General features: G+C 41.0%; 2 protein-coding genes across 5 annotated transcripts; both read right to left on the bottom strand.

The window, feature by feature from the left end:
- Window positions 1-993: 993 nt before the first annotated feature.
- On the bottom strand, window positions 994-17688 carry gpt2l (glutamic pyruvate transaminase (alanine aminotransferase) 2, like). 4 transcript variants are annotated; one of them, XM_031294488.2, is made up of 12 exons: window positions 17461-17688; window positions 12787-12973; window positions 8549-8638; window positions 8234-8342; window positions 7935-8068; window positions 6348-6591; window positions 5486-5565; window positions 5266-5402; window positions 4910-5084; window positions 3598-3753; window positions 2242-2354; window positions 994-1448 (listed from the first exon to the last, which is right to left on the bottom strand). In XM_031294488.2, exons 1-12 carry the CDS (start codon window positions 17493-17495, stop codon window positions 1358-1360), a joined length of 1551 nt encoding a protein of 516 aa, XP_031150348.1. In that variant the 5' UTR covers window positions 17496-17688; the 3' UTR covers window positions 994-1357. The 4 variants fall into 4 exon arrangements, with proteins under 4 accessions (XP_031150348.1, XP_031150349.1, XP_035860686.1 ...); XM_031294489.2 differs by lacking the exon at window positions 17461-17688 and adding an exon at window positions 13506-13641; XM_036004793.1 differs by lacking the exon at window positions 12787-12973 and having other exon boundaries at window positions 17461-17563.
- On the bottom strand, window positions 15103-17454 carry fuz (fuzzy planar cell polarity protein). The gene has a single exon (XM_031294515.1). The coding sequence runs from the start codon at window positions 17085-17087 to the stop codon at window positions 15783-15785; it is 1305 nt and encodes a 434-aa protein (XP_031150375.1). The 5' UTR covers window positions 17088-17454; the 3' UTR covers window positions 15103-15782.
- Window positions 17689-17765: the final 77 nt, after the last annotated feature.

Here is a 17765-nt window from a genome sequence, read left to right as displayed (position 1 = left end):
TGATATCATAATTTAAATGAATGAATCTGAAGACATTTCACTGACTCCCTGGTAGAGTGCAATGGACCCCACTATAAGAATCACTGGTCCACATGACTTGACGAATTATGACTTCAGCCTCTCCCAAGAAGAATGAATCCATACATTGGTTTAGTGAATATGGGACGTACATTAATGAGTTGGCCTGAAACACTACTCTAAATGAACGCTCATGGAATGGGCACAGTGTGTTAATTTCTTGACTTACTTTTGTAATAAAAACAGCACCATAAGAGAGAAATGTCAAGTAAAGTAACTCACTAATGTCAGTTACACCGCAATATTAAAAATAAAATTACACTTTGATACTGGTCATAGCAGACCAAAAAAGGCAGTAGCAGCAACATCCCTGGGTGAAATGAGTTGAGCAGGGGTGTGTTTTGTATTGCTTATGAATTAAGAGGAAAAATGTGTTGTTTTTCTGTCAAACATTACATTCAGTATCCCTTTAACTTAACCCTCCTGTTCTCTTAAATGAGTAACATTTTACGAATGAACTAGCATTCCAGTAAATGAATGCAGAGATGTAAAATGACTACTCACTGTATGTTTATGTTGCATAAACTGAGGCTAAAAAGGGTTTTAAGTTGTCTTTTCAAATATAAGACAGACAAAAGTATGAAGAAATGAGAAAAAAATGTTCATGGTTAAAAGGAAAATGACCCATTTGTCAGAACTCTAAACAAATCTGATAGCTCTTTCCAAAAATAACAAGACATAATATTGAATGTTACATTTATTTTCGTTCTCCAAAATCCTTTCTGAATCGTCATGCAAATGGGGACTTTTCTGCATGTTCTCCCTGTCACTGTACTGCCTGCAGGAATGTAATATTTTAACCAGTTGTACACATTCTAAAAGATTTAAAGCTTCACCTTTTTCTTTGTATATTCTAACTTATATATTGTATATACTGTATATACAATATATATATTGTATATTGTATATATATTGTAAATTGTACCTTTTTATTTCATCTTGATATTCACATAGACAATCTGTCATATTCACAATTACACAGACCTACAGTACATATATTCTTCAAAGTTAAAACCATATTTTCATACCAAACTCCCCACACATCTCTTCATTTCTAGTTTTGTTTTGTTTTCTAACACAAAACAGTGCCTTGTGTACCGTCTGCGAATGTCCAAATGAGATAGGTGTAGAGGCTCAAGTGCATCATCACAGAGACCACCAGAGCCGCCGTAGGTAGAAAAGGCACTTATTAGTGACAGATGAATTCTGATTGGCTGAGTTCTTTTTGTTGTGGTTGGCGGGTTCCTCCATTGGTAATAAGAGGAAGAGATGGGGCAATTTAAGAATACTGCTGTGTGAATTTCTGGTGGAACTCCTTGACTTTGTTCAGCAGGATCGTCAGTTTGTCTGTTGGTGGCAAGATAGTCATTCTGGGAGGAAGGGGGGAAAGAAAAGAAAGAAACATTAATGGTGTAACTGAGTGATGTAGTAACAGCAGATGTCTTGGCTAAGAGTTGAATATTATTATGGATGTTGAAGAATTGCTTAGAAATCATCTTGTAAAGTAATTCAATAACTAAAGAGTGTCTTCCATCAAGCCCTTTTCAGACATGGAATATGTAACATTGATGGCTTCACCCATCTGCCCAAGTGTTCCTTTTTGACATTCCGACTTATAGGAGACTTTTACGTATATGTTCCTTATAGCTTCATTCAGATATGACAGGACATTTACGGAAAGAGCCACGATGCACGCGCAATATTTCAACCATGCAGGTGGCATGAATCCAAATTTAAAAATATAGGTAGAAACTGTTGGTCAGGTTATTAATTGTTTGGTTTTTGTAACCTCTGTGACTTACTTTTATTTTACAACAAGCTCAGACACTTTGGCCAAGGACTTTTTAGTGACAAAAGAAACTAGAGCTGAAACGATTAGTTGATTAATCAATCAATTGTCAGAATACTTTTGATAATCAAGTAATCTTTTTAAGGACTACAATTCAACTAAATAACTAGATATCTTTGGGGTTTGGACTGTTGGTCAGACAAATAAAGCAATTTAAATCAACTTGGGCACGAGGGAACTGTGACCGGCATTTTTCATTATTTTCTGACATATTTAAGATCAAAAAATGAATTGTCAATCCAAAAATAATCGGCAGAGAGATTAGAGTTAGAGATATACTTATTTTATATATACAGTATATAATTGGTCTGTACCTGAAGTGGTACGTTCCATCTGTCTGACCAAAGCCGCTTCCAGGTACGAGGCAGATCCCCGTCTCCTCCAGCATCTTCATGCAGTAAAACATATCTGGCTCCTGACCTTTGTCCTAACAGAGAGGGAAATACACATTAAAGCACCATGGGAGGCTTAATATTCTGCTGGCATGAGATTATTTCAAGTAGCAAGTTTTTGATCAAAAATGTAGCAACTTTTATTTTATTTAAGTGCAGCCAATAGTAGTGGATCACTGTAGCTATATGTCCAACACAACACTGACATTTTTAACATTTTCTTATTTGTGGAAAATCGTATCCTTTTAAAGCAGAATCGGACCAAATGAAAACAGAAACAGTCAACTGAGCAATTGAACAGTCCATTCCTGTTCTTCTAACATAAAAATGGGTCATCACAAATAATTATACAGTGCTTGTATTTCTGAGAAAAAAACTCCTCAAAACTCCTCCTTTAAGTTCATTCATTTTTACTGTGTTAAGAACTGTATTGTACAATTTCATGGTTTTATCTTCACAGGTGCCCTTCAGAGTTCAAAACATTTTCTTCAGTGGTACAAAGATAACTTAAGGTTGAAAAAGATGGGGTACTATTTGAGGTACAATAAATCTTAAGTGTCTCATCTCCTCTGGATCAAAAGCTTTTGCAAAACTGCTTCTTTTCTTTCTTTTTTTTAATCAGTTTTAAGATGTCTCAGCCTTAGAAGTAGCTGAGTATTGACATCAAGAACAAGCTCAATAAACCGCACAGAGGTTCTATTCAAACTGCCAAAGGTAATGCTGTGTGTAATCAAAGAAGCTCTGTCGTTATGCGTTGTTTTGGGGAATAACAAAGCCAAAAACTAAGCAATGCTAAGACTGTGTGATCAAGTCACTGGGATTGATCAGGTGTCAGTAGGTCAGCTGTATTCTGACCTTATCCTCTGTAAGGCAAATCAGATTCTCAGTGGCTCGACTCATCAGCCCTCCCTGAAATTCCTACTGAGCAGTCAACCTCGGGACAGCTTTGAAACCACAAGCTATTGGAAATCATTTGTTTCCTTTAGCAAACAGGGTGGTGAATGCCCAGTGTACTGAACCTGGCTAAAGAGTTATTTAATCTAGCATAGTGTAGAGTATGAGATGTTGGTCTTGTGTACAAGTGGAACATGAGTAATGAGGGATGTTATGGCCATGGAGAAACATAATAATAATAGGACCAAATGATTAATCGATTAGTGATAGATGAGTAGAAAAGCTTGTACTGTAACATCCATTTACTCCTCATCAATGTAATTTCCTTGGAGCGCCAACACAGTCCAACTTAAATCATTGAAACTTTTATAAGAGTAGACATACCATGGCCTCTTGGATGGCCTTTTCGGGGATGGTTATGCGAGGGAAGGAGTACATAGCGCCCTGAACAGGATTACAGCTGATGCCTTGAATAGTATTGAGAACCTGCTCTGTGAGCTTGGCCTTCTCTGCTAAGGCACTTAAGGTGGCTGTGCGCTCCTGGGTGTGGGAGAGAGAATAGAGGAAACACAGAATAGAGAGGACAGAGACAAAAGAAAGTAAACCAAAGAGAAGTTATCAAGACTCTCCGGTTCTCTGGCGATATTTCTTCTTTTTAGATCCTAAAACAAATGACCAATTCTGGAAAGGGTTATGTTTCAGTACCATTAAGTCGTCCCCTGCCTCAGCCTCCCTTTTCTTATGCTAAATAGCTATTTTATATATTTGTTTCTGTATTTATAGTTTATTTCTTATTTATGTTTAATATGTTTGTTTGTGTATGTATGCACCATTCACCAAGGCAAATATCTTATTGTGGCAGTTAACCTGTTTCTGATTCAGATTCTGATCATTTTATTAGTTGGAAGTGAAGCGATGGCCAACTGTGTCTCAGGCCTTCTTTTTTTTTCTGCTTAAACTTCTCCAGACTTCTGTAAGCTCCACGAGACGAATGGTCATATTGTGATATTTTACCGTAAGTGTAGACAGGGACCATATGAATGCCACGAGGTAAACAAAGCATCTTTTTTTTTTTTACACACAAGATAATTTGATAATAAGATGTATAAGGGGGTTTCATAAGTTATATAAAGATTTTTCAAAAGCAGCTTTGTGCATGGTGTAACTCACGATACGACACTATTGTGATACATTACAAACAAGTCAGTCAGTCAAAATAATCTTAAAAATGAACCACAGGATTGACAGACTTATTTTTCATAGAATAGTAATATAATGGTAACAGGAAATACTGCATATTGACTGTATTCAGTTTTACAGAAATTTGAGATAAAACAGTAACAGTAACAAAATGCATACAGTCGAGGCCATGTTTAACATAGCAACATGTACCAGACATTTTTTTATAAAAGTCAACAGCCATAAACTATCAAAAGGTTGAACTAGCACCTTAATTATCACATTATTTCGAAATGAATTTCGATGTTTTGAGTGTGTTAAAATTAGCTTAAGAGAAAACTCAAAATAGTCCATTAAAGCAAAAATAAATAAATAAATCACTAGGTAAAATCCACAATCAATAGCAGTGTACTGATTGCGTATTGCAAAGAGAATGATACTGATACTGGGGTCAGTGTAGAAATCAATATCAAATCAAAATCAAACCTCTTCTGCTTATGGGCTGTAGAGTGTGTACCTTGATAAAGTTGTCGTGCGAGGGTTCCCCAGGCTGAGGCGGGTTGACCACCAGGTCCATTAGAGCCTGTCCAGGAACAGGAGGACACAGACGGACAGACACGAGCTTGGTCAGCTGGGCCTTCACCTCATCGTCCATGTTGATGATCTCCATGTAGCCTCCACGGAAGCCACACCTGAGAGGGAGAGAAAACATTAGGATGTGACACACAAAAAAAAACAATGTAAGAAAGAAAACAAAAAAGACAGAATGAGAGGAAGTAACAGTAAACAGCAAAGAACTAGTTTTTTTTATTTATTTATTTTTACAAGGTTTGACAGATTTATCCCAGCATGTAGTAGAGTAGAATTGCTTACTCTCCCATGTAACATTTGGAGGTGGAGTGGAAAGATACCAGTTCCACTGTATCCGAGTACTCTGGTCCCATTTCAAACAGAACCTTCTTAAAAGAGTGGAACTGGCAACCTTCAGCATACACATTGTCCTGGTACACCTGGGAGATGAAGTCAGAATGACACCAGGTACAGAAAAACAATAACGCAGGCAGATGTTAAAAGAGATGCAGAAAGATGGTACCTCATCAGCCATGAGGAGGAGACGTTCATTTGCTGCAAATCGGATTACGTCCTCAATGCACTGTCTGCTCTGAACCTGACCTGTGAACATGAAGGAGGAGTTAAGGGGAAAGGTTTGAAGTAGTGGTTAGCCAGGCATATTATTATATTATATATATTCATTTACTGCCATCTAGTGGCTCTTCTTTCAGTAGTGCATGGAATGTGTGGTTACAGAGATACAAAATGATGTGTGCAACTCATGCAGAAAGGATCTCATTTTTAAGTAATTTCATTCCTGGGCCTTCTGGTGGACCTAGTAGTTTCAGGTTGCACGGCAACGTCCCATTGATTCCAGCCAATAACATTTTATTCCTGTCTCCATCTCTGTAAACTATCCAAGAATTGCCCCCAATAATCTATTGGTCTTTAAAATTAAGGCCAAATTGTCTCTGACTACATTGTGTGCTAAACTGACCCCAAAAAAACTTGACTCAAGGTTTTAAAGCTTTTAACCACATCATGCGGTCTTCCTCAGAGGGTTTTAATTATTTTTTGTCTAACTGTTTCCAAAGTCCATCCATCCATCCATCTTCTTCCGCTTATCCGGTAACGGGTCGCGGGGGTAGCAGCTCCAGCAGCAAAGTGAAAAATGTAACTTTTCCGCTTAACTGCTAAATCATTTAAAAGAAGAATACTTACATTAGATAATGCAAATAGACCTGAAACCTAATTTGACACTTTCAAGTCCTTTTTAATTGTCTATCTCCTTAAACTTATACTTGATTATCTAGAGTGCTGAACGAGATGATTTAATATGTAGAAATACTGACAACTACTAACAATCTAGTCACTTCGACAAAAAGAAATGAAGGAAACTTTACCGGTAGGGTTTCCAGGGTTGATGACGCACAGCGCTCGGGGGTTGCAGTGGCGCCGGGCCTCATCCAAGGCGCGCTGCAGCTCGCTGATGTCCATACTCCAGCACTTCTCCTCATTAAGGTAATAGTTGATCTGCACGGCGCCCAATTCGGCCAACGCAGCCGAGTACAGGGGATACTGAGGTATGGAGATCATGACGCCTGTACGGGTCGCACCCTCGCCACACACCAGCAGCTTCAGCATGGTCTTAAAGTGCAGGGTAGGGATTATAAGAAAGATATGTCAGCTGTATATTTTAGAATTATATATACATTGTAGCTTTGTCTGCATGACACTGTATAGGCGTACAGATTTGAGTTAAAGATCGGAAAAGGAAAAGAGTGTTGAGTGGTCTGCATCTATGTTTTGGCATTAAACAGTCATAACCACATACAGTCAGTTCTCTTTTTAAAAGAACACATTATGCAATCAGTTTGATGATGCTTGGGGTTTCCTCAAGGGGATATTGCGGGAAATGGTCGACAAGATAGAAAAGACAAAACATTACTGCTATACAAAAGTGTGCTTCATTGTTCTGTTGCAACTCATCAGGACTCTGTAAACTACTTAAATTGAAACAGTATGAACAGGAAACATAATTCTTAAACTCATAGACAACCTAGTACAAGGGGTTGTGAGTATGTTATACCGGGCTTTTAAAGGAACACGCCGACTTATTGGGAATTTAGCTTATTCACCGTAACCCCCAGAGTTAGACAAGTCGATACATACCCTTCTCATCTCTGTGCGTGCTGTAAGGCTGTCTGACGGTTCCAGCGGCATCAGGCCAGCACAGAACATGCAGGTGAATGGTTCCAGTAATCCTACTGCTCCGAATAAGTGACAAAATAACGCCAACATGTTCCTATTTACATGTTGTGAATTGTAGAGTCACAACGTAACAAACAACATAACATGAGACACAGCCATCTTCTAACCGTAAACAAACCGGGAACTATATTCTCAGGCGGAAGAATATAGTACTTGGGTAGAATGATTTGCTTTGCAGCAAGCCTGTCTGAATATAGTCACTTTTGTCACAATTCGGAGCAGTAGGATTACTGGAACCATTCACCTGCATGTTCTGTGCTAGGCTAAGCTACTGGTGGAGCTGTCAGACAGCGTTACAGCACGCACGGAGATGAGAAGGGTATGTTTGGACTTATCTAACTCTGGGGGATACGGTGAATAAGCTAAAGTCCCAATAAGTCGGCGTGTTCCTTTAAAAGGTCACAAGCCACAAATGTTTGGACATCAGTGATCTAATTTCTTTATAGATTCTTGTTGATCTTATACAGTATAAACGCTACTTTTGCTCTCGCAGGCGTTTATTTTCCTGCTAGTTGCAGCTTGTGTGATGTGTCCTTTAAAAATAGTGAACCCACCCATGAAGGTTCACTCCAAAACACATTTGTTTTGTCGGTTGAATATTGTTAATAAATTACCTTACAAAATGATTGAGACGTCTGGTAACTTTTAACTTACAAACATACATGATCAAAAGTACAATAGAGACACAAAGTCAGTTTGAAAGCTGCGGTGTTTTGTACCACAATGCCGTCGCTGGCCCCTGTGGTGAGATAAATGTCATCTGGATCGCAGGGCACACCACCATCTCTTCGCTCAATGTAGCGGGCCACATCCTGACGCACAGAGTCTATGCCCTGACTGGCCGTGTAGGAACCTGAGGGAGATTTAGATGGAGACAATACAAGTTGCTATGACAACTTACATTTTTAATATAACAAGCCAAACCAGTAGAAAGCAGCATTTAACACAAAGAGAAAGGTGATAATTAGCAACTGGGGTTATACAAGGCTCATTGTGCTTGTGCAGAAAACCAACGCACCCATACTGTTCCCTCCACAGGACTGCAGAATGCGGCGTGCTCTACTTTTAGCATCCTCTGGGAATGTGCTGTCATTCAGCAGTTCGGGGTAGGAGCACAGTGCCAAGACCTTGAAACAAAGAGAGGTGTGAGGATGAAGGGTGGAGGGGACAATATGCAAAACCCTGCACAGATTACTGCATAAGACAGGACAAAAAAATGTAAAAAGTACACCAACTTCATTAAGGAGGAGGAAATCTGTTTCATAGAGACAGACAAGTCAGAAGTGAGGTGCTAAATTTAGATAAGAGGTAGGGGTAAGGTTTAGGAGCAGACCTGTCGGAAGAAAGTGATTGGCTGCTGGCCCATAGCATGAGCGTCACCAATGTTGGCCTTGATGACCTCCGAAAAGGGCTTCTTCATTCCCTGCAGAGCATAAACACAACAAAAATAAATGATTATACATCTGAAGAATGGACAAAAGTGTAAACAACGAGAGAATTTTTTTCACTTTGTACACAAGAAATGTGACTGCCCATTATCAAAGCTGACTAGAATTGTCAAAGAGAATGGGGTTGGCTGAGAACACCCGCTGCACTTAAACACCTTTGACACTGCGCCCACACACAGGCTTAAACACATACATACGTTTTCTATAAACAGTCATGCCACAAGAGGCTAAGAGCCCAGCAGCTGCTGAGTGCACAGCGGGTTTGGTGGTTTACTAATAACCACTTTGTGGGATAGATTAGATTGGCTGTTGCTTGGACTGAACCAGTGACTTTCCTGCAGGTTGATAAAGAAATGGTGGAAATTAAAATATCCACCAAGCTTAGGTGCTCAGTTAACTATGAGCTATACCGTCACTTCTGTATCATGTCTGAAATGTTAGCCTTTCTGGACTCCAGACTCGCCGCTACTCCTACATCCAGGCCAAAGTAAAGTGCCTCCAAACAGGCACGTTTACCTTTATATTAGCAAAACACTGTTTAGGTACATTACAGCACAATTCAAATTCAAACGTTTGTACTTTTAGGTAAATTCTCATTTGATTTAATCAATCGGTAATAAAAACAAATAAATAAATAAATGTGGTTCTTCTTCTTCTTCAGGAGGAGAGCACCATTTAAATGTAGGCTGTGGAGTTTTTGACCAATATGGAGCACTAACAGGACACAGAGGCCCACATGTATGTAGCAATTCACCAACAAAGACAAGGAGCAAGAAGGAAGACAGACAGACAGACACACACACACACACACACATTAGTGGGTGTATTGTGTGCATTTATGAAAGTATGTTGTGTAAGTGTGTGCCATGTATTCATAAATGCCCCAATAATAATTCACTTTCATGATTACTCAGGAAAGCTAATGTAAGGTGTCAACGGTTCATTCTCTACACTTTTTTTCTATTCCTCTTACACACACACACTTTAGTGTATTTGCAACAGCCTTGATGCAGATAGTAAGTACAAACATGGGAACAAAGTTTTGACCTGTGCAAACTACCTTATTGTACTGATAGCATTGTCCTTCTGACACACAAACACAGAGACACACATTACCCAGAGGTTTTAAACCTCCTTAGTGTGGCCTGAAACAGAACTGGACATATGACAGCATGAAGCAGTAAACAAGGTCAAAGATAATTCGGATAATATATTATCAAAAATAAAGGTATTCATTTACTGCCTTCCAGGCCAATAATATAATGTTTCTGAAAGATGATCTCTTGAGCAACTGAGACCACTGACAGACGACAAACAGCAATGCAGGAAAACATGTGCACAAACAAACACGCACACACATATGCTGTTAACACCAGATGTTAGGTACGGCATGACACTGCAGAAAAGCCACAGCTGGAACCTCACACGGACACCCTGTGGAAATCAAAACAGCCTGTTTGTTTGGTTTGCCCAATCCAGTTCAGATGATTTTAAGAGGCTTGAGTCTCCGGCTCTCTCATTGGTCACACGTTAGAGGCGTCTCTCAGTCTGTGCCAATAACATTATACCGGGAGAATAACACCCCTAGGTCAAAAGTACCGCCCATTCATTATGGGGATCTTTTAGAAACACACTGACCCCTGTTCCTGAGAACCGACTCGAAAAGCCAGTGCTTTTTGTCCGCCGTCGCTGATAAAACAGTCCAGCAAACAATAGAGAAGGTAAAACTGCGCTCTTGATGTAAAGCTCAGGCAGTATTTATTTTGACTCCCAAGGCTCGACCAAGAAAATATTTCATTAATGACGTAAAATAGTAAAAGTCCTTGTAAATAACATTGTAACTTAAGCTGATAAATGTTTAACTTCATCATAAACTATAAAAAAATAAAAATAAAATTGTTCAAGTTCTGAGTAAGCGAAGACAAAATACACTCATTTGTACAATGGAAAACATTTTTGGAGATTTGCATATTGCTTTTTATTCTGGCAGAATATGTGGAAAGAATTTGGGGGAAAAAAAAAGAAAAAAAAACTAGCCTGGTGCATCTATGGTCTGTCCCCATAGCGACTGTCAGAGAGGTCCCCATTCACTAGCAGCTCATTAGGACAAACAAAGAGCACAATGTAATAACTGCACATGAAGCCTTTATTTGTGCACTTGTTAACTGGTGCATAAAGATGGCTCAAAATCTGTCTTGTTTCCATTCCCTGTTCGGAAAATCTAACAAAATAAATATATTGTATACAACAAGAAAAAGGTCGCACTTTACTGCAAATGAAGAGCAAAGACCTCAGTTCCAAAAAACAAGGTGTGTGTAGGAAACTGGAGTAGGGTATCACAGTGTGCGTTAATGTGTGTGTGTTCATAGATGAAAGCGAGAATAGCACTGTGACCCATTTCCCAAAGAAATGCAACACCATCGAAACAAGGAAGGAGTTCGTAAAATGAAGGGGAACGTGTGTTTGACAAAAGAACAACAGTAAAAAAAAAAAAAATCTAAAAAGTTGGGAGGACTGTAGATGATTTAGGGTACATTTTTTCCCTTCTGGCTGGGTGCTGTACTATTGAAAAGACTGGCAGCGGGACAGTCTGCAGTAAAAAAAAACAACAAAGAAATCGCAGTGCTTCCCCTGTCCTAGATAAAAATGTGATGAATAAAAAAGTTATTTAGCAGTTGTAAGAGGTATTGTAATTGACTAGATTTTACAAGCTGAATCCAACAGCAATTTGTTCTGCTTTTTGAACATGCAAATATCAATTTGATCACGCCTGATCAAACTAAGAAAATAAGTATCCTATAAAGAGAGAGGGGGTCAGCTGAGGACAAGCATTGGTCAAAGCAAACAGAACATAAAATCTTTGGTGCCACTGTCATTACAGTCCCTGCTGGCCCTTTCACCTGTGCAAGAACCTGTTTGCAATACTCATCCCTTCCTGAGCAAAGCACTCAAAAGAGGACAGTTCACACACCAGACTGCACTCGGTACAATAACAGCTGGTTGCCACATCACCACAAACTGTGTGAGAGGAAGGAATCGAATATAGCTTTAAAAAAAACAAACAAAAGGAAATGCACAAATGGTCTGTATTTATAATGCCAACAAGCTGGAACTTGTACTAAATACAATGGATTTAGAAGAGATGACTTAAAATGCTACAAGAGCTGAGAGCCTATTTTTCTACTCCATTTTTAAACTTTTGAGATGACCAGTCACTACAAAGATAATACTATGTTTTTTCCCAGTTGTTAAAGGTACATTCATGGACAGATCAGTCAAGTTGGACATATTGAACATTGAGGAATATCAGAGGTAAAGTGAGGCATCGTGTATGTGCATCACTAGTAGGTCAGACAGTGACACTGTGGACCTTAACCTCTCACTGAGGATCTTCCCAGAAGCAACTGTGATTTAGAGATAGCGGCTTAAAAACAGGTTATACATTAACATCATACTAGTCTACTGACTTTCTGACATGAGCGAGCTCCTCAGGAAATACTGACTAACTGATGGACTTTGATTAGAGGGTGTGTAATCAGCACAGCAAGTGATAATACACAGAGTTCTCTTTTGGGATAATGTTTAGATGGTAATAGTGAGAGTATAACCAGGAAGGGAAACCTGCTGTTCTGCAATTATGTCTCCTGAAAAGACGCTGACTTAATTCATACTCAGCCAAAAAGCACAACCATTAAATCAGCAGCAAATGTGCTTAGAGAGCACCCTTTAAATTGAATCAAATCTGCTATCATATCATAAGGTTTTTCTTTAAAGACCAAGTAACATTTAAAGTTCAAAGAGAGTCACATGAATATGAACGGATCATTATGGCAAGTCCAGACTGAACAACAAATTGTCTTCGGTTTTAAATTCAGTTAAATGGCTTTCAAACTTTTAGGTGGAGTACAAAATTTCTTCCGATACTGGGCACACACTTATTTGGCTCTACAAAAGGTACACAACTTTTTACCACAGTCTGACAGATAGAAGGAGCCTATAGCCTAATTGATTTCATGAAAGACATAAAGCAGATGAGTGGGGCTTTCAATTAGAGTATAGATACAAAGTATGGTCCATAGAGGATTGTTTTGGTATGAACAATGGTCAGACGGCCTGTACAAACCTCGGAGAGCTCCCTCTCCAGCTCCACAGCCCGCAGCACGATGGGCCCACGCACGGCGTACTCCACCTTCTTCACCGTGGGGTTCATGGTGTCGATGGTCAACACCTTGGCCCGGGACAGCACTCCATTCTCGGACATCTTCTCTTTGGGGAGCCCACGCCGAGTCGCGCTCAGACTCGATAAAGCTCTGCCGGGAGAGGATGACGACAGAGTTTGAGATGTGAGTGTACGGACTCTGGGACCACCACCGGCTAACAATTCGTTTGGCCCCCGGCTTAAAAGCGGAACATTTCTGTGTGACAGCAACTGCAACCGTGTGGCTGACATGTTACAACGGCCTTCTTTCAACAAGTTGGGTAGCTTTTAAAGCCTCTGCGGTGCACAGCGACTTGCACCACGGCGGATGCTTCACTCGAGAGGAGGGAAATCAAAGTTGTGCATGTGGCGTCTCCGCGCTGCTAAATTTGTTAAGCCTTAGACCTTTCAGATGTTACAGTACAAGTGCGGCTTCGACCAAATTAATTAAAGTTTCTAAAGACCCGGCTGCATCCACCGACACACGCTGGCTAAGCGTTTGACTCTGAAATGATTGGGGTATGATCGCTCCCCGCACACATGGCAACACCACAGCCAGCGAGGGTAGGCTATCCCTCCCCTTTGTGTGGCTTCAAGTCAACCGTTATCCCACCCCCTCTCCTCCGTTCCGTTATGTTACGCACCTAAGGCTGTCAATCAGGGTCGGTTCTCCGGTTACCGAGCTAAAACAGCTTTAGACTGCAGACGTGGTTTGGAGGGATATCAGCTAACCGGGTGCAGCTTCCAACTTTGTTTTGAGCTCCCTGCACCTCAACTTTTTTTGTCCTGAGTGCTCGGTTTGGGTGTAGACTTTGAAGGTTTCTTGGTGCAAGAATGCTCCTCCTATTTGGACTGAAGCCCACTTTCCTCTATCTGCTAAGGTGGTTAAATGCAAATTCCTTTGACAAAATCTGTAATAATTCTGCAATCACAATAATTAGAAACATGCTATAAACATAAGGAACTTAAATACACAAAATGAGCATGGAGAGCAGAGCATCTAAAATTAGAAACTACATACTGGGATCTTACTGAACCTCAGTGTGACTTCTAGTAAAACTGTGTATTTACACCTAAAGTGGGACTGCAATACTTTTCTTGGAATTAGCAGTGCAGTTACAAACAACACAAAACACTGGAATTATCATGAGATGAAGTATTCGTTCAATAAGGGTGTGTTTTGTCAACAGTCACTGCCACTATTATTATTATAGCATTATGTGGTGGGGAATACAGATAGTTTTGCATAAGTATGAGATTAGAGCAGACTTTCTGGCAGATGCTTTTAATTAATTCCTTTTCTTATACTTGTATACACTTCTTAACTCCATCATGTGTCTGTGCCTCATAACTGTTAAGAAAATGTCTGATATGAAAAAAGTTACTAGCTATCTTTGGTGAGCAGTTTCAGTTCAAATACTAATATTAAAACTGTCTGTTTAATTGCCTCTTGCCACATTTTGGCAAGTGGTTCTTATTTGCAGTTCATTGTCATCAAGTTTCGCGCTCAACCAGTAGAGAAAACATTATTAAGGATGCACCGATTGATCGGCCGCCGATTCAGTAATTATATGTGATCTGGCGAGCAGCAGTAACGCTTTCTATTCGCAGATTAAGCATTTTTTACTTTGTATGTTGATCGATGCACGTAATGTTGAACCAAAGTTCACAAGTATGAGTCCGATCGGACACTTATATTAGCTGTAACATTTCGCTGTTAGCAACATGTGCTGAGGTTAGCACAACAAGCGTATTACCGAGCGAGTCAGTCAATAAGGCACTTGGAGACAAGATTGACTTTTTGGGATCCTTAAAATATACAGTAGAATCATGTACAGCACGTAGAGAATGTATAGTTGTTTTCATAAATTTTGGCAGGGGGCGCCATCTTGTAAGGATGCGCTGTTTACCTGTGCCTGCATTTTTTTTCTTCCCTTCTCCATCAGATTTGACCGTTTTAAACTTTTTTACCCAAGCGAAACAAGGTAAACAGGGAACCACCATCACAGGCACAGTTCAACAGCTCCTCACAAGATGGCACCCCCCTACCAAAATTCAATACAGTCTGATGGCAACTTCATATTCTCTATAGCTTAGGTTACGCTGCCACCTGGTGGAGATCCTAATACACTACCATCAGTTATGTTATAACAAAACAATCGTATCGGCCGTTTATCGATCGATATGGCTCAATGACGATCGGCAATTGGTATTGGCGGTAAAAAAAAAACCACAAACACGGCATCTCTAAACTTTATCATTATCACATTAGCATAAGGAAAAATGTTAATGAATCACTCAATGATACAGAGACCCACATAAATCAACTATATTTAAGAATAAAACCACAAGAAATTGTCGCCAAATGATTCAAAATGCCAAACAACAAACAGAAGGCACTTATTTATCCCAGTGTAACATTTTCACGTGTCTCTTATACATTGTGAAATAGGCTACAGTGCAATCTTAGTGATAATGTTAGTATTTATTCAGTAAGTCTAACCAGCTTGCATTACTGTGACAGGGACAGCCTTGAAGCCAGTGAAGTAAGACGCAATTGTGCAAGAGTGACTTAAAGCTCAAAGCAGTTCACTTTGATATGACATTTTCAAATGTTTTCGTCTGTATTAAATTCTTGAGCAGTAGTTTGGTGAAAATACCCAGTGAGACCATTAACAGTGATATCCTTTTCTATTGTGCATCTCTTACCAGTGGTCTATTATTCATTGTCTGTACAAAAGATAGATAGAAGCTGATTTGTATGCCTCTAGATCGGTTAGTCAACATATATGTGTTTGCAGTCATTAATATAAGCAAAATCTAAATTCACATTAGAATGATTTACCTGTAATTTAATATAGTATTAGGTCAAAGATGGTGAGTTTACCAAAAATAAAGATGTAACAATGTGAACTGTTCAGTTAAAACCCAGTGGCTGCAACTATATCAGAGAGAGTCTGTGTGGCCACCGAACGCAGAGCAAAGGTGGGCACTGACAGCGGGATGAGCAGGAAGAGCTGGTGCTGTGGTGTCTGAAGTCCATAGCTTTTACATTCTTCTGTAACTAGATAGCACTGTAGCGGCTGGTGGGAGAATCCAAGCACAAAGTCTTCAGTGTTGCCTCTCTGAGCCCTCTCCTCTGGCAAGACACACAAAATCTCCTCCTGGGTGAAGTAGCGTGTCGTGCTGAAGATGTAGAAGAACTTCAGTAGCTCCCAGCAGCGGGCCTTGGAGGGTAAAAGAGGGTCACCGAGCGGATGATTAGTGGAAGTCCGCACACAGGAGACTGAGCGTCGCGTTTCACGGTTGATGAGAAGAAGTGCCAGCACATCAGGGCGCAGGGATACAGAGCCTGGTAAGCAGCGCTCTCCAACAGCCAGACAGTCTCTCAGGGTCTCCACCAAGGGTGTCCAGAAACGACCCACCAGCCCACTCTCGGCTGTGTGCAGGGACGGGGTTGGGCCGCACAGCACACACACATCTGCCCCAGGGAGCAGCTGGAAGCGGAGCAGGCGGTGGGCCACGGTGGGGCTGCCCTGAGGAAGGAAAACTGGGTAATCACATGAGGCTGATCCAGAGGCTGAGAGAGACCGCAACAAAGCAGAGAGCAGCACAACCTCCTGCGGTGCCAGTCGCCACCACTTCTCAGTTGCTGCAGCTATCCGTCCATGGACGATGAGGCAGCTAAATTCACTGTCTGCAGCCTGAGCAAAGCCATCCACGGCCTCTTGAAGAAGAGTTGGGTTTGGAGGCAGCAGTGAATCAGCGCAGTATGTCAGGTTACCCATGATGCCCTCTTGTCTCTCCTCCAACAGCTGATCAATGAGGCTGAAGCAGGACCGCAAGTCCCTCTTCAGCCTCTCAACATTCCTGACATTGGTCAGCTCATCCTGCCCCAACACCAGCACCATGCAGCTCCACACATTCTCCAGGAGCCGTTGTAAACGGACCTGCTCCTCTTTGCTGCTGCACGCACCACCTTCTTCACCTCCGCTCACAGCGATGAGCATCACACTGTCCTGGAAAACTCTCCACACCACTTTACCCCCACCTTCAGTCTCACAGCAAGACAACACCACTCCCTGACCACCCCCGAACATGTGGACACCATTCAGGGAGCCGATGACAGAGAAGGGCAGCTGCTTGGAGGCTCCTCTTGTGAAAAGAGGAACCCCACTGCTGGCTGTGAGGCAAAGGAGCTGCGTTGACCCATGCTGGAGCATCATTATGCTAGCTGTGGTTCACTCTCGTATGCATTCGTATTGTTTTCAGCTGGAGCGGATTACTGAGCCAGTCAACTAAAGGTCTTCATTGAGCTGATTGTACAATGACAAAAGTTGAACAGCTACCAATTATATGGTTCTAGCGTTAACGTTAGCTACATCAGTAAGGATGAGCACCTTGTTTAGCCGTTAGCATCACGTAACGTTAAACCATTTCCCTGCAGCTGGCTGAAACCGGGTACAAACAACGGCGAGACAAGAGATACCATGCAGCAAAAATATCTATAATGCCTGCACATGACATATCGGCGCTCATTAACCACTTGCTTTTGTTAACTTATCGTATTTGACATGCTAGGTTAACAAAATGAGTTACCGTCGTTTCCACAGTAACGTTGTCCCATAATTCATTCTTCACAATGGTGAGGAGAAGACTGTTTCATTCGGCTGGTCGAGCTGCAGTTATGATTTTCGAGCTGTGGTGTAACCACTGAAGGAGCGGGACGAGAAGACCGACCTGGGTTCAGCAGCCCCCGGAGTTCATGGAAGCGTTCATGGAGCTGACATCCGTTGGTTCACTTCTCGCGAGAGCCAAACCAATCGCTTTCGTTTCCGATGATCACGGGCTCACCATCGATATATTAATAAGAGAACGGGGCACGGGCTCACTAGCGGATGACG

This window comes from Sander lucioperca, chromosome 9 (assembly GCF_008315115.2).
Source record: "Sander lucioperca isolate FBNREF2018 chromosome 9, SLUC_FBN_1.2, whole genome shotgun sequence".
Taxonomy (NCBI): domain Eukaryota; kingdom Metazoa; phylum Chordata; class Actinopteri; order Perciformes; family Percidae; genus Sander; species Sander lucioperca.
The sequence above is the reverse complement of the archived record's forward strand: the minus strand, read 5'-3'. Positions and strand labels throughout refer to the sequence as shown.

What these genes read in the sequence shown, in the direction of transcription:
- fuz (XM_031294515.1), bottom strand. Translation starts at nt 17,087, where the DNA reads ATGATGCTCCAGCATGGGTCAACGCAGCTCCTTTGCCTCACAGCCAGC.
- gpt2l (XM_031294487.2), bottom strand. Translation starts at nt 13,113, where the DNA reads ATGTCAGCCACACGGTTGCAGTTGCTGTCACACAGAAATGTTCCGCTT. An exon ending in TGGAGAGGGAGCTCTCCGAG is followed by an intron (nt 8,639 to 12,786) that starts GTTTGTACAGGC and finishes TATGCTCTGCAG; the next exon opens with GGAATGAAGAAGCCCTTTTC. An exon ending in AGGCCATCCAAGAGGCCATG is followed by an intron (nt 2,355 to 3,597) that starts GTATGTCTACTC and finishes CCTCTCTGTTAG; the next exon opens with GACAAAGGTCAGGAGCCAGA.